Below are 16,440 nucleotides of genomic sequence, written 5' to 3'. Positions count from 1 at the left end.
TTAGAGGTTGGGTCGGTTAAAGATGAGTGAGAGCAATGTAGGCAAGAGGATGCTCTTTGGTAGCCTCCTAAAAAACGTTCCAGTAGCCTAACCTAAGTGTCTCCTTTTTGGACTCGGATGAACACCAGTCAGTCTTAATTTTTGGGCCATATACACACCGGAACTCATAGGGTCTAAATGGGAACACAAACTCCAAAGCCTATGGAAAGTGTATGCAGTGCCTGTGTAAAAAAAGAGAGCGGCACATTTACCTTAAATCTACCATAATACTATAAGCCTAGGCCACTGATGAGTTATATCAATCAACTATGTAGGCCACTCTTAATTCGTATGTGAATGGATGAATGAGTTCATGCGCTCTTGGTTCTAACAGAATTGTCGTGTCCACCGGTCTCTCTTCCGGAACACACCCACTCTCCTCTCAGTGCCCACTCCAGGTCTCTCTTCCGGAACACACCCACTCTCCTCTCAGTGCCCACTCCAGTTCGCTCGGAGTGAGGATGAAGGTGCAGAACATTCGGACCCTTTCTCTCATCCTGTGTATGATATCCTACCTGCTTGTGGGAGCCGCGGTGTTCGACGCCCTCGAGTCCGAGACCGAGAGCTCGAAGAAAAAAATCCTGGAACAAAAGCTCAATGAGCTGAAGAAGAAGTATGGATTAACTCAGGACGACTACCGGGAGATAGAGAGAGTGGTTCTACAGTCGGAGCCACATCGCGCGGGGAGACAGTGGAAATTTGCGGGATCTTTTTACTTTGCCATCACTGTTATCACAACAATTGGTAAGTTAATTTGATATGTCTTGATGTTTTATGGGTTTCTTTGCTCTGTAAATTAAACCATGCATACTGGTATGACTAACCACAACAAATCTGTTTTTACATGTAAAAAAATAAAAAAAATCCTCTAGCCTAGAGTTTATCCTTAAGGGCGCAGAGTGACTGGTGCGGCACTTTGGTTTGAATTATTAGCAAAACTGGAAGTTATAAAGGGTTGCATGACAGATACTACTGTTCTAGAGAGTAAAATAACATAGACCCCTATATATACAGCACCAGTCAAAAGTTTGGACACACCTAATCATTTCCGGGTTTTTCTTTATTTGACTATTTTCTACACTGTAGAACAATAGTGAATTACGTCACAATTATGAAATAACACATATGGAATCATGTAGTAATAAAACAAAGTGTTAAACAATTCAAAATATATTTGAGATTTGAGATTGTTCTAAGTAGCCACCCTTTGCCTTGATCACAGCTTTGCTCACTCTTGGCATTCTCTCAACCAGCTTCATAAGTTAGTCACCAATATTCTTTCCTTCTTAATGTTTGAGCCAACCAGTTGTGGGTTGGTATACAGAATATAGCCCTATTTGGTAAAAGACCAAGTCTATATTATGGCAAGAACAGGTCAAATAAGCAAAGAGAAACGACAGTCCATCATAACTTTAAGACATGAAGGTTAGTCAATGCGGAAAATGTCAAGAACTTTGAAAGTTTATTTTATGCGCAGTCGCAAAAACCATCAAGCGCTATGATGAAACTGGCTCCCATGAGGACTGCCACAAGAAAGGAAGACCCAGAGTTACCTCTGCTGCAGAGGATACATTCATTAGAGTTAACTGTACCTCGGAATTCAGCCCAAACAAATGCTTCACAGAGTTCAAGTAACAGAAACATCTCAACATCAACAGTTCAGAAGGGACCGCATGAATCAGGCCTTCATGGTCGAATTGCTGCAAAGAAACAACTACTCAAGGACACCAATATGAAGAAGAGACTTGCTTGGGCCAAGAAACAATAGCAATGGACATTCGACTGGTGGAAATCTTTCCTTTGGTCTGATGAGTCCAAATTTGAGATTTTTGGTTCCAACTTCCATGTCTTTGTGAGACGCAGAGTAGGTGAACATATGATCTCTGTGTCACGCCCTGACCTTAGATCCTTTTATGTCTCTATTTTGGTTTGGTCAGAGCGTGAGTTGGGGTGGGTATTCTATGTTTTATGTTGTGTAGTTCTATGTTTGTAGGTTTGAGAACCATACTTAGGCTGCCCTTTTCCCACCTGTGTTTGTTGGGAAGTGTAGCCTTTAGCTTCACGGTTTGTTTTTGTAGTGTTTATTGTTTTGTTCGGCGTCATTTTCCAAATAAAGAGAAAATGTACGCTCACCATGTTGCACCTTGGTCCTCATCTTTTAACGGCCGTGACACTCTGCATGTGTGGTTCCCACCGTGAAGCATGGAGGAAGAGGTGTGATGGTGTGTGGTTTCTTTGCTGGTGACACAGTCTGTGATTTATTTAGAATTCAAGGCACACTTAACCAGCATGGCTACCACAGCATTCTGCAGCGATACGCCATCCTGTCTGGTTTGCACTTAGTGAGACTATTGTTTTTCAACAGGACAATGACCGATCACACCTCTAGGCTGTGTAAGGGCTATTTGGCGGCAGGTAGTCTAGCGGTTAGAGCATTGCGCAAGTTACTAAAAGGTTGCTAGATCGAATCCCAGAACTGACAAGCTAAAAATCTGCCCTGAACAAGGCAGTTAACCCACTGTTACTAGGCTGTCATTGTAAATAAGAATTAGTTCTTAACTGACTTGCCTAGTTAAATAAAAGTTTAATTAATAAAATTAAAAAGGGCTATTTGACCAAGAAGGAGAGTGATGGAGTGCTTCACCAGATGACCTGGCCTCCACAATCACCCAACCTCAAATCAATTGAGATGGTTTGGGATGACTTGGACCGCAGAGTGAAGGAAAAACAGCCAACAAGTGCTCAGCATATGTGGGAACTCCTTCAAGACTGTTGGAAAAGCATTCCAGGTGAAGCTGGTTGAGAGAATGCCAAGAGTGTGTAAAGCTGTCATCAAGGTAAAGCTGTCATCAAGGCAAAGGGCTACTTTGAAGAATCTAAAATCTAAAATATATTTAGATTTGTTTAACACTTTTTTGGTTACTACATGATTCCATATGTCATAGTTTTGATGTCATCACTGTTATTCTACAATGTAGAAAATAGTAAAAATAAAGAAACTCTTGAATGAGTCGTTGTGACCAAACTTTTGACTGGTACTGTATATCTATATATCTATAACAAATGTTTTAACGAGTTACTGTGTTTGTCTGTGTGTCCATGTACACACCCCTTACAAAAAAAACGTTTGCAGATTTGAAGCTGTAATAAAAGTGCAGTAACTACAGTCGACTGTGATGGTTGGACACAGTAATTGTAGAATAACTGCAGTCATACTGCACTCTGACAGCAATATGTTTTCGTAATGGACATGTGTCTATAACTATGATATTCTGCAGGTTATGGACATGCTGCTCCAGGCACAGACTCTGGCAGGACATTCTGCATGTTCTATGCTGTTCTGGGCATCCCACTGACACTGGTCATGTTCCAGAGCATGGGGGAGAGGATCAACACGTTAGTCCGCTACCTCCTCTGCAGGCTCAAGTGCTGCATGGGATTACGGTGGACTGACGTGTCCATGGGGAACATGGTGCTGGTTGGCCTCCTGTCCTGCATGAGCACCCTCTGTGTTGGGGCAGCAGCCTTCTCCCACTTTGAGGGCTGGACCTTCTTCCATGCCTACTACTACTGCTTCATCACGCTCACCACCATCGGCTTCGGGGACTTTGTGGCCCTGCAGAAGAAGGAGGCCCTCCAGAGAAGGATTCCCTATGTGGCCTTCAGCTTCATGTACATCCTGGTGGGGCTGGCTGTGATCGGGGCTTTCCTGAACCTGGTGGTGCTGCGCTTCCTCACCTACAGCACACAGGAGGGAACCAGGAGCCTGGAGGTGGAGCGAGAGGAGCAGGCAGCAGTGCCTACGAGGCCATGGGGTGGGAAGGCGGTGGAGGAGGCAGATGTGGAAGCATCAGCACGGGACAGATTTGATGGGATGGAGCAGAAGAAGCTGAGGATGGGCATAGTAGCCGCTGTAACTTCTCCCTTTCCATGGATGGAGGCACCAGTCGTACCAACCTCATCCTTTGTCCATCTGAGGAGCTCAGGGGGACCCCTGGGGTCAGGGAATCTGCTAAGCACCCTGAGTTCTGCATCAGCGCCCTCTGCTCCTGTATGTGCTTCAGGCTGTGTGCCTGTGACAGCCCCTTTCCATCCCGCTGTGAGCACTCAGGCTGTCACAGCAACCCTCTCTTCTACAACTCCATCTCCTACAGGGTGGATGAAGCCTCTTGCAGCTCCAGGGGCACCTCAGCCCAGTCCTCCCCCAGCAGCGGTGCCCTTTTCCTGGGGATGAGCAGTCCTCACACACGGAGGAAGTCAGTATAGCTACCTGGATTGTTGGGATTGACTCTGGACTGAAGTTGCCTTTGTTCTTATCTTTTGATGTGAATCTCTGAGAGGAATACAGTGCAGATAGAGATGCTACTGATTCTCTGAAGGTGGAACAAATTGTTTGTTTTTCCTGTTAAAAAAAGGTAGCATTTAGAGGTTTCTGTTTATTTTTACAGTCAAAATGTAGCTTTTACAGATATCCTGTTCTGCATTGTATTTTGCAATTGCATTTTTTTCTATAGATAAAGAGATGATTTATACAGGTAAAGATTGTATAAAATTGTGAAATAAAAATGTAATACATCTTCAATATGTTCATTATCTTGAAGGAATTTCCATTATTAGTAGTAAATGCTTTCTTGACAAATGAATGAAAGTTGAAAATATGGGCATTACGATGGAAGTACTTTACAGCACACAAGAGGAAAAGATCTGTTCCCCAGACCTGCATTCATTTGCTTATTGAGCAATAGCTTACATTACACATAAATGATAAAATATCTAAAAGTGTTGTATGAATAGACTTGTTACCATCTCTACGTTTCATCACGATAGACTACCTAATGAGGATGTGTAACACTGATGAGGGAGAGAGAGAGCCACAGGTGGGGCTATTCAAACCAATTCATATTTTTAATCTCAGACGTTCCTTCATGATGTCACCTTCGACCTGCAGCTTATTTCTAGTCTGTAATAATCTGTTGATTTCTTCTAGGCAGTGCACTCTCTGCTGTTGAGGCTGGTTCCCTTGGTAATGTGTCCATCCCCAGTGCTCTGCAGTGTAAAACGGTGGCTGAAGAGGAACAGTCAGTGGGAGGAAGAAGGGATGTGAGAAGTAGAGAGCTTCACGGGTCCACCCAAACCCAAATACCCAAGATCCAAGCGTGTCCAGATCCAAAATTCAAACTTTTCCCTCGGGTCTGGGTCGGGTCCTGTTTGATTGTCATTGGGTCTCGGGTTTATGTAACTACAGCTGATAGACCCAAATAGACCTCATAGTGTAAGATTGATTAGGGGAATAGGAACTCAGTAGAGAGAAGAGAGAGAGGAAGGAGAGAGAAAAAGGGGAACGAACCTAAAAAATGACAAGACAATCTAAGACAAAACATGACAGTACCCCCACACCGAGCGCTCCCTGGCGCTCTCGAGGAGGAACACTAGGGAGGAAATCATAGATACCTCTGGTCTATAGCATATTTATTTTATGCTAATATTGTGCTTTTATGGACTTATAGAAGGCCATGCCAACATATATGTTAAGCAAAAGAGCAACTTGCATATTTCTTTTGTCACTCGGGTCCAATTGGGTATGGTCTAAACCCGGACCCATTAGGGTCTAGGTCTGGTTGTTGTCCAGGCCATTTGTATTCAGGTCTGACCATCCGGGTCCCCCCTTTTATATTTATTTTTATGATCGGGTCTGTTCGTGTCAGGGTCTGATTGTCCTTGGGTTTGTTTGGGTCCGGGTCCAACTTTCTGGACCTGAGAAGACCTCTTGTGAGTAGTATTGACTGTGATCTCTGAGTAACAACAGCAACTATATTTTAACAAAAACAACTGCCACTAAACATGCTAATTATATGCTGTTAAGATCCGTTTCTTCAAACTACAGCATGGCCATAGTTTCTGCTCCAGCAGGTGTACATTCATGAGGTGATTACAGGGACCTCTAGTGGCAGCAGTCTTTAAATCTTAAATTAACTTGTGCTTGTTCATATTTTTTGAACACTAGGGGGCATCATTGGTCTAAAGATCAGTTATTGAAATTCTGAAATTACCTGTACCAATATGGCTGTACCATGGACAAGGAGATGGGAGATTGAAGTGAATTATTCTACATGAATCTAAGGCTGCGTTTAGACGGGCATGCCAATTTTTTTCCCCACTAATTGGTCTTTTGAGAGCTGACCTGTTAGGTCAAAAGATCAATTAGTGATAAAAATATCAGAATTAGGCTGCCTGTCTAAATGCAGCCTTACAGAGCATCACAGTAACACTACATAAACAGTGGTGCTTTAATCTAGTTTCCAATGGGATCCCCTCCTATTCCTGTTGGTTTTTCCCTGAAGTTCTCAACCATAACATAAGGCTTGAAATAAAGTATGTGTGAATCCTTGACCGTAGATATAACTCCACTGTGCAGTGACCACCAGACATCACTAGTGCTTTCAGACGCTGACCATGATGCTGAACCCAAAGTCTGTATTGTTCCCGGTACAAGATTAGGCTTCAGTTGGTTATAATGACTGCATGATAGAAACTACTGTTCTTTGATTGTTTGAGTTGTGTGCACAATAATAAACTTTTATCACCAAAAGTTGACAACTGTATTTTTTATTTTACTATTCCGAAGTCCTCAAATACATTTCCAGTGATGTGATTGTTTGGAACTGTCGTGACTGGGACAGTTAGTACACAGTGAAAAAGGTCGCTGCTGATCATTAGACGTGCATTGGAACACCACAATGTCATTCATTGATAAGTGAACTGGAGTTAAAGATTTACAATTCAGTCAACAGTAATTTGGGGAGATATTTGTGAACAAACCGAATAGGCCAGGCTAAATGACGAGGAAGATCAATTCATCTGCATCTGTGTGTGGTTTTGTAACTGATGAAAGCAATAACCTCATTTCCATAATGACTCCATTAATATTGCAGATAGCACTGTACTTTATTCTGTCTGATGCATCTGGTGCCTCCTCACATTCATTGCGGTCTGTGTTCATGGTTGTTAGCTCAAAGAGATGACAAATATTTACATAGGCCAGTGAACAAATGCCTTAACAGAACAAAAGGGCAATGATGATACAAAAATGAGGTTGTCGTGCAGAATGAATGTCTTTACATTACTCAAAGACACAACTTTGTATAAAGACCATGAAGCCGGTTTTATTATTGGGTGATTGGTTGTCACAAACTAGAGCATCCCTGTTTGCTTTGGGTTCAGTGATTGAGTCAGAGAGAGATCGCATTGATCATTATTGGATGACTAGGGCCTAGATTCAATCAGATCAAGAGCTAACTGGCGACAACTGACACCTGCATAGCTGATGTTTTGGCAGTGTCGGAGGTGTAACTGCTCTTGTGGTGATTGTTTAAATAGAATATCTACATAGGTGTATACAGGCCCATTATCAGCAACCATCAGTCCTGTCTTCCAATGGCACGTTGTGTTAGCTATTCCAAGTTTATAATTTTAAAAGGCTAATTGATCATTAGAAAACCCTTTTGCAATTATGTTAGCACAGCTGAAAACTGTTGTTCTGATTAAAGAAGCAATAAAACTGGCCTTCTTTCGACTAGTTGAGTATCTGGAGCATCAGCATTTGTGGGTTCGATTACAGGCTCAAAATGGCCAGAAACAAAGACTTTCTTCTGAAACTCGTCAGTCTATTCTTGTTCTGGTGAGCATCAGAACAAGAAAGTGTAGGCTATATAGAAATAATAACACTCAAGTTGAACATCTCTCAACAAAATAATGAGGATTTCTATCAGCGTAATCGAGTTTCGGATTACATTTCATATTTCAGTGTTCGAACTTGAAATCAAGGCTGCATGGGATTTTTGTGTATGCGACTCTGTGCAGCCAATGGCAATGTCCGCTTTAGGTATAATACCAGCAGTGGCGTGTATTTATTGATGCCAAGGGAAGCCAGGCTTCCCCAAAAAATGTACAAAAAAATAAATATTAATAATAATTTATCCTTCATCTCTCTGTGTTTTTATAATTGTCTTTCAATTTGAATAGGCTGAATGTACCACCCACCACTGCGACCTGTATGCTCTAGTCGGCTGGCCCTCACTACATATTCGTAGCCAGACCCACTGGCTCCAGGTCATCTATAAGTCTATGCTAGGTAAAGCTCCGCCTTATCTCAGCTCACTGGTCAAGATAACAACACCCACCCGTAGCAAGCCCTCCAGCAGGTATATCTCACTGGTCATCCCCAAAGCCAACACCTCCTTTGGCCACCTTTCCTTCCACTTCTCTGCTGCCAGTAACTGGAACAAATTGCAAAATCGCTGAAGCTGGAGACTTATATTTCCCTCACTAAATTTAAACATTAGCTATCTGAGCAGCTAACCGATCGCTACGGCTGTACATAGTCCATCTGTAAATAGCCCACCCAATCTACCTACCTCATCCCCATATTGTTTTTATTTACTTTTCTGCTCTTTTGCACACCAGTATCTCTACTTGCACATCATCATCTGCTCATTTATCACTCCAGTGTTAATCTGCTAAATAGTGAATAACTTCGCTCCTATGGCCTATTTATTGCCTACCTCCTCACGTCATTTGCACACACTGCATATATACTTTCTTTTTTTCTATTGTGTTATTGACTGTACGCTTGTTTATTCCATGTGTAACTCTGTGTTGTTGTTTGTGTCGCACTGCTTTGCTTTATCTTGGCCAGGTCGCAGTTGTAAATGAGAACTTGTTCTCAACTAGCTTACCTGGTTAAATAAAGGTGAAATAAATTTAAAAATTAAATCTCACCGGAGAAAGCATCCGAGCAAGTGAAGGCCATCGATGTGATGAGGTCTATGACGCGGTCTAAAAGAAGATGTTGACATAAGTTCATTGGTGGGCTAATTGCTCATTAGTTTGATTTTCTAACCATTTTGGTGTTTCTGTACAGCAGCATGCAGAAGTGTTTTTACTGGGAGTACGTCTCCTTCAATCAGAAAGAGCTTTTCTATCACTGTGAGTGTCCAGAAGATCCGGTGTGTTTCGCTAATTGCAGTGAATACAATTATGTTTTTCAAAGAAATTAAGAATTAAACTGACAATTGAGTTTACTTATCTAAAGCAATAATATCAATAAGTGTTGTGTCTTAATTTTCGATCCCATGGAACAGCTTTTAGCAGTTTAGAACATAGTTTTGGAATGACTATTACTGGCCCAACACTCTAACCTTATATAATTCATTGAGTGTTGGGCTAGTAACCGAAAGGTCACTGGTTCGAATACCCGAGCTGACAAGGTGAAACATCTGTGCCCTTGAGCAAGGCACTTAATCCTAATTTGCTCCAGGGGCGCTGTTACTACTATGGCTGACCCTGTTAAACACGTGTCAAACTCATTCCACTGAGGGCCGAGTGTCTGCAGTTTTTCGCTCTTCCCTTGTACTTGATTGATGAATTAATTAGTAAGGCACTCCCCTCACCTGGTTGTCTAGGGCGGTGGTTTCCAAACTTTCTATAGTCCCATACCCCTTCAAACATTCAACCTCCAGCTGAGCTGGACTGGACGCCGTGCTTAGACTGGGCATCGGCGCAGGGGAAGGCTCCCGCCATGGAGCGGGACTGTACACTGTGCCTGGACTGGGCACCAACGCAGAAGAAGACTCTGACCTTGGAGCTGGACTCGACGCTATGCTTAGACTGGGCATCGGTGCAGGAGAAGGCTCCGGCCATAGAGCTGGAGGTTCCGGACCGTGGACCATCGCAGGAGGTTCCGGACTGAGAACTGTCGCCTGAAGCTCTGGACTGGGAACTGTCGCCGGAAGCTCTGGACTGTGGAGGCGCACTGGAGGCCTGATGCATGGGACCGGTACACGTCACACCGGGCTGATGACACGCACCTCAGGGCGAGTGCGGGGAGGAGGCACAGGACGTACTGGACTGTGGAGGCGCACTGGAGGCCTGATGCATGGGACCGGTACAGGTGGCACCGGGCTGATGACACACTTCAGGGCGAATGCGGGGAGGAGGCACAGGACGTACTGGACTGTGGAGGCGCACTGGAGGCCCGATGCGTAGGACCGGTACAGGTGGCACCGGGTGGTTGGCACTCACCTCAGGGCAAGTGCGGGGAGGAAGCACAGGACATACTGGACTGTGAAGGCGCACTGGAGACACAGTACTTATGGACGGCGCAGGATATACTGGGCCGTGGAGGTGAACTGGAGATCTGGAGCATAGAGCTAGCACAACGTGTCCTGGCTGGATGCTCACTTTAGCCCGGCAAGTGTGGGGCGCTGGCACAGGACACCTCACGGCGACTGTCTTGCTCCAGACACCAAAACATCCACTCTACCTTATCACTCTCCTCAGCTAACTCACAACACTCCTCGCTCAGTCTATCCCAATATTCCTATTCGCTCTTCCTCTTCGCTCTTTTTTTTTTGGGGGGGGGCTGCCTCTCGGGCTTCCATCATGGTCGTGGTCACGACGGATCCTCCTGCGTCTGCTCCCATGGAAGGCTTTTGTCTCCTGCCATTATCTCCTCCCAAGTCCAGAATCTCTTCTTCTCCTGGCCACGCTGCTTTCATGGTGGGATGGTGGGATCTTCTGTAACGCTCGTCGAAATGGATAGACCAAGGCGCAGCGTGATTTGGGTTCATCATCATTTATTTGAATGAGAACCAGCAACAAAAATAAAATAAGAAAAACAAACGAACGTACAGCCTTGTAGGGCTCAAAATCAACAATACAAAACAAGGTCCCACAAACAACAGGTGGGAAAAGGCTACCTAAATATGATCCCCAATCAGAGACAACGATAAACAGCTGCCTCTAATTGGGAACCATACCAGGCCAACATAGAAATACAAAAACTAGACTGCACATAGAAATAATAAACTAGAACACCCCCCAGTCATGCCCTGACCTACTCCACTATAGAATATAAAGGCTTTCTATGGTCAGGACATGACAACGATACATTTATTAAACATAAGAATGAGTGTGAGTTTTGTCACAACCCGGCTCATGGGAAGTGACAAAGGCACAAATAATAATATAATAATCAATACTTTTGCTCTTTATTTAGCCATGTTACATACAGAATCATATTTGTTCATCAAACATTGTGAAGAACTCAACACAGGTTAATGAGAAGGGTATGTTGGAAGGATGCACATTGTATTGGAGAGAGTCTCTGTTATGCTGGTGAATGAGGACCCAAAAGCGACTTAACGAAAACAGAGTCTTTATTCCAGTATATGACAAAAGTAATAATCCTGGATATATCAAGGAGAAAACAAAACAGGAAAAACTGAAATCCACTCGTAGTTGCGAGGACTGACTGGAGACTCGACCATAGACTGCAGGTTGCTTCGGGAAGGCACCGACCGTAGCAGACTAAGACACCTGCTCATACGCAGCATCTGAAGAAGATAAAACACGACAGGGCGAGACAAGGACACAGAACAGCGAACATCATACAAGGATCCGACAAGGACAGAAGCGGAAAACAGAGGGAGAAATAGTGTCTCTAATCAGAGGGCAAAATAGGGGACAGGTGTGAAAAGAGTAAATGAGGAACAGCTGGGAGCAGGAACGGAACGATAAGGAGAGAGAGCGAGAGAGGGAGAGAGGGATAGAAAGAGGGAAAGAACCTAATAAGACCAGCAGAGGGAAACGAATAGAAGGGAAGCACAGAGACAAGACATGATAACCAATGACAAAACATGACAGTCTCAGACTTAAATAATTTTCCACACGCAGTATGTGCCTGTATTTATTTTTCATGCTAGTGAGGGCCCAGAATCCACTCTCACATAGGTACTTGGTAGCAAAGGGAATCAGTGTCTTAACAGCGCGATTTACCAAGGCAAGAAAATCTGAGCTCTATCCAGAAATCTGGCAGTGGCTTCTGATGAAATTATATTTTCACAGAATCGCTTATTGCATTTTCGAAGAGGCTCGCTCGGTAAGTGGACTGGAGGCAGGGCATGAAAGGGATAACGAATCCAGTTGTTTGTGTCATCCGTTTCGGGAAAGTACCTGCGTAATTCCGTACCCAGCTCACTCAGGTTCTTCGCTACATCTTATTTGACATTGTCCGTAAACTGGAGTTCATTTGCACACAAAAAATCAAACAATGATGGAAAGACCTGTGTGTTGTCGTTATTAATGCCGACAGAAAAGAGCTCCAACTTCTTAATCATAGCCTACATTTTGTCATGCACATTGAATATAGTTGCGGAGAGTCCCTGTAATCTTAGATTCAGATCATTCAGGCGAGAAAAAACATCATGTAGGCCAGTCGTGTTAGAAACTCGTCATTCTGCAAGAGGTCAGACAACTGAAAATGATGGTCAGTAAAGAAAACTTTATGCTCATCTCTCAATTTAAAAACATGTGTCAATACTTTGCTCCTTGATAACCAGCACACTACTGTGTGTTGTAAAAGTGTTACATGGTCGCTGCCCATATCATTGCATAGTGCCGAAAATACACATTTTCACTGTAGTGTCTAAAACGTCTTTCAAGCTGTCAGGTATTCCCTTGGCAGCAAGAGCCTCTCGAATGCTACAGTGTACCCAATTAGTTTGTTTTTTTGGCCTTTTCCCCAAGCATTGTCCCAGCCATATCCACGGCAGCAGGAAGAATTAAGTTCTCCACAATAGTATGGGGCTTGCCTGTCCTAGACAGCCACTCGGTAGCTCACCATATAAGATCCTTCTAGCACCTTCTTATTAATGGTAGAGTTGAAGTCGGAAGTTTACATACACCTTAGTCAAATACATTAAAACTCAGTTTTTCACAATTCCTGACATTTAATCCTGGTAGCATTGCCTTTAAATTATTTATCTTGGGTCAAACATTTCGGGTTTCCTTCCACAAGCTTCCCACAATAAATTGGGTGACTTTTGGCCCATTCCTCCTTTGTAGGCCTCCTTGCTCGCACACGCTTTTTCAGTTTCGGGCCACATATTTTCTATAGGATTGAGGTCAGGGCTTTGTGATGGCCACTCCAATACCTTGACTTTGTTGTCCTTAAGCCATTTTGCCACAACTTTGGAAGTATGCTTGGGGTTCTTGTCCATTTGGAAGACCCATTTGCGACCAAGCTTCAACTTCCTGAGTGGTCTCTTGAGATGTTGCTTCAATATATTCACATAATTTTCCTTCCTCATGCTGCCATATATTTTGTGAAGTGCATCAGTCCCTCCTGCAGCAAAGCACAACCACAACATGATGCTGCCACCCCCGGGCTTTACGGTTGGGATGGTGTTCTTCGGCTTGCAAGCCTCCCCCTTTCTTCCATAATGATGGTCATTATGGCCAAGCAGGTCTATTTTTGTTTCATCAGACCAGAGGACATTTCTCCAAAAAGTACGATCTTTGTCCCCATGTGCAGTTGCAAACCGTAGTCTGGCTTTTTTTATGGAGGTTTTCGAGCAGTGGCTTCTTCCTTGCTGAGCGGCCTTTCAGGTTATGTCGATATAGGACTCGTTTTACTGTGGAAATAGATAATTTTGTACCTGTTTCCTCCAACATCTTCATAAGGTCTTTTGCTGTTGTTCTGGGATTGATTAGCACGTTTCGCACCAAAGTACGTTCATCTCTAGGAGTCAGAACGAGTCTCCTTCCTGAGTGGTATGACGGCTGCATAGTCCCATGGTGTTTATACTTGCGCACTATTGTTTGTACAGATGAACGTGGTACCTTCAGGCGTTTGGAAATTGCTCCCAATGATGAACCAGACTTGTAGAGGTCTCCAATTGTTTTTCTGAGGTCTTGGCTGATTGTTTTGAATTTCCCATGCCAAGCAAAGAGGCACTAATTTGAAGGTAGGCCTTGAAATACATCCACAGGTCCACCTCCAATGGACTCAAATGATGTCAATTAGCCTATCAGAAGCTTCTAAAGCCATGACATAATTTTCTGGAATTTTCCAAGCTGTTTAAAGGCACAGTCAACTTAGTGTATGTAAACTTCTGACCCACTGGAATTGTGATACATTGAGTTATAAATGAAATAATCTGTCTGTAAACAATTGTTGGAAAACTTACTTGTGTCATGCACAAAGTAGATGTCCTAACCGACTTGCCAAAACTATAGTTTGTTAATAAGAATTTGTGGAGTGGTTGGAAAGGGAGTATTAATGACTCCAACCTAAGTGTATGTAAGCTTACGACTTCAACTGTATCTGTTGCTTTTATATATGTCTTACTACACAAAAGTCATCTTTATTTTTCCTCAAACTCCCGTGTTTTATTTTTGCAAATGGTCATGTTTCATTTCTAAATGTCTGCGCAAGAGTGAAGGTTTTCCCGCCAGAGAGTAACGGTTCATTTGATTGGATGTTTATTATTTGACTAGGCTACCTGTATTTGATATTGTGTTATTATTTTGCTGAACACTAGATGGTTTAATTTTATTTTTGGCAGTGAAACGAGGCTACTCAGGTGAGAAAAAAACCTCACCCAAATGTATAGCCCCGTAGGAAAATATAAATGTACTATTTAAAAATGTGAAGATGTTTTATTTTTTTTATTTTTTTGAAAAAAATAATAATGTGAATCACATTTTTATTTGGTGTACCCCCGACGGCATTGTGTGTACCCCAGTTAGGGAATAACTGGTTAATTGAAAGGAAAAAACAAAAACCAGAACACACTAGTCTGTCAATGGAATGAGTTGGACGCCCCTGCTGTAAAGCAACACATTTCACTGCACCTATCTGGTGTATGTAACAATAAAACATCTAAAAATAATTTAATAATGCAAGATAATAATATTTAATGAAACCGGTGAAGCAGACCAGTGTGTTACTGAGGTTAGACGGATGACGCTCATCACTAAGGCAACAGGAGAGTTTGGGAAATGTCTCAATCAAGTGGAGGGAATGAATTACTGCAAGTGAATATGATAAATAAAGAAATGGAGGCATTGTCAGTGGCATTCCCATTCCCTCTTTGAAGATTCTGGATTCATGAAATGTTAGGATGTTATTTTTGTGACATGGTAGATTTTTTTGCCATAGTTGAACAAACAGTAGCACTGATTAATTCAATACCCTGTTTGAGGAGTTGGCTGAGTTGTCTCCTGTTGACCTAAACATTGACAAAGTAGGACTCACCTATCTGTCACTGTATCACACTATGTTTTATCATCATGTAGTTCTGAGGCCAGCACAAATTATGCTTTGTGAATCAATCTGTTTCAAAAGTTGCTGCCTTGAATAAGGGAGATAAGGGCAGCACACAGAAATAACATTCATTAAACCACAGGTACTGACTGCACAGATAACAAATGCATCTCACTCTTTAAAAATGAAAAGAATAGGGATGAAGAGAGGGGGACCCATAAAAAGAGTAACTACAGTGGGAGATATGAAAGAAGAATTATTCATAGTTTTAGTTCACAGAAAAGTGCAAAAGATTGACACCAGAGTGATTTGTAGACTCAGTTAATCTTTCTAAATGAAGGAGTAGTCAGATCTGTACTGGGGACTGCATACTAAATTATTCAGCATACTGCAGTTATGTTTCATTCCATTCATCTCTCTATCTCTCTCCCTCTCACTGTCAACTGTCAGGCTCCCTATTCTCTGCTATGTTCCGATGGCTTCGCTTTTTACAGGCTAACGCTCATTAGCAATTGAATTTTGGGAATGGGGTGGGGTGGGGGGGTGACAAAAAAAGATCACTGTTGATGTCACATCATCCTTTTGCACTCGTTTAAAAGCTACTCTCCACTAGAAAAGAGAAGAGAAAAGATGGAACTGGAACAGAGGTGCATTTAACTATTAAATATATTTGCACATTGATACAGTGCACTCTCTCTTCAATCACTTACAGTACACTGCCAACCAAGAACAATGGCATTTCCATTACTTCATTTGGAGAAAAAACAACAGGCAGACAGAAGTTTGTCACCAAGGCAAATATGAAATGTTTTGATACCAAGACAAATTGATGAGACCTTGACAACTAAGACAGAATGGAGATGGAGTTTGCTAAGGAATAATGACTTTAGGAGTTGACAGATTTATTCTTCGAGATTACTATTAAAGAGATAAAAAGATCATGTTGTACAGATGGTTCAGTCACACATCATGATAATATGCAGGCGTATAATAATACATGTCTATGCCATTTAGCAGATGCTTTCATCCAAAACGATTTAGTCATGTGTGCATACATTTTATGCATTGGTGGTTATTCATCCTCTGTAACAAAAGTAGAAGTTTGTTGGCTCATGGAGTCACAAATCAATCTGTATCTACCCAAAGATACCTATATTTCTCCATATTTAATTTCAATACCACTTTATTGTTCGTATCAGATCATTTGTGTAACTGTCTTGTAATAAAGCACCCCATAAAGGCTGTGTCACTCACTGCAGTACATGAATAAAACAACAAATGATGCACAACTGACA

At 42.5% G+C, this 16,440-nt stretch overlaps 1 protein-coding gene across 1 annotated transcript; it reads left to right on the top strand.

Moving 5' to 3' along the window:
• The first annotated feature begins 443 nt into the window (after positions 1–443).
• Positions 444–5,020, top strand: LOC124020577 (potassium channel subfamily K member 15-like). The gene is made up of 2 exons (XM_046335819.1): positions 444–783; positions 3,318–5,020. Exons 1-2 carry the CDS (start codon positions 501–503, stop codon positions 4,271–4,273), a joined length of 1,239 nt encoding a protein of 412 aa, XP_046191775.1. The 5' UTR covers positions 444–500; the 3' UTR covers positions 4,274–5,020.
• The last annotated feature ends 11,420 nt before the right edge of the window (positions 5,021–16,440 follow it).

This window comes from Oncorhynchus gorbuscha, linkage group LG03 (genome assembly GCF_021184085.1).
Source record: "Oncorhynchus gorbuscha isolate QuinsamMale2020 ecotype Even-year linkage group LG03, OgorEven_v1.0, whole genome shotgun sequence".
Lineage (NCBI taxonomy): Eukaryota > Metazoa > Chordata > Actinopteri > Salmoniformes > Salmonidae > Oncorhynchus > Oncorhynchus gorbuscha.
The sequence above is the reverse complement of the archived record's forward strand: the minus strand, read 5'-3'. Positions and strand labels throughout refer to the sequence as shown.

What these genes read in the sequence shown, in the direction of transcription:
- LOC124020577 (XM_046335819.1), top strand. Translation starts at nt 501, where the DNA reads ATGAAGGTGCAGAACATTCGGACCCTTTCTCTCATCCTGTGTATGATA. An exon ending in CACTGTTATCACAACAATTG is followed by an intron (nt 784 to 3,317) that starts GTAAGTTAATTT and finishes GATATTCTGCAG; the next exon opens with GTTATGGACATGCTGCTCCA.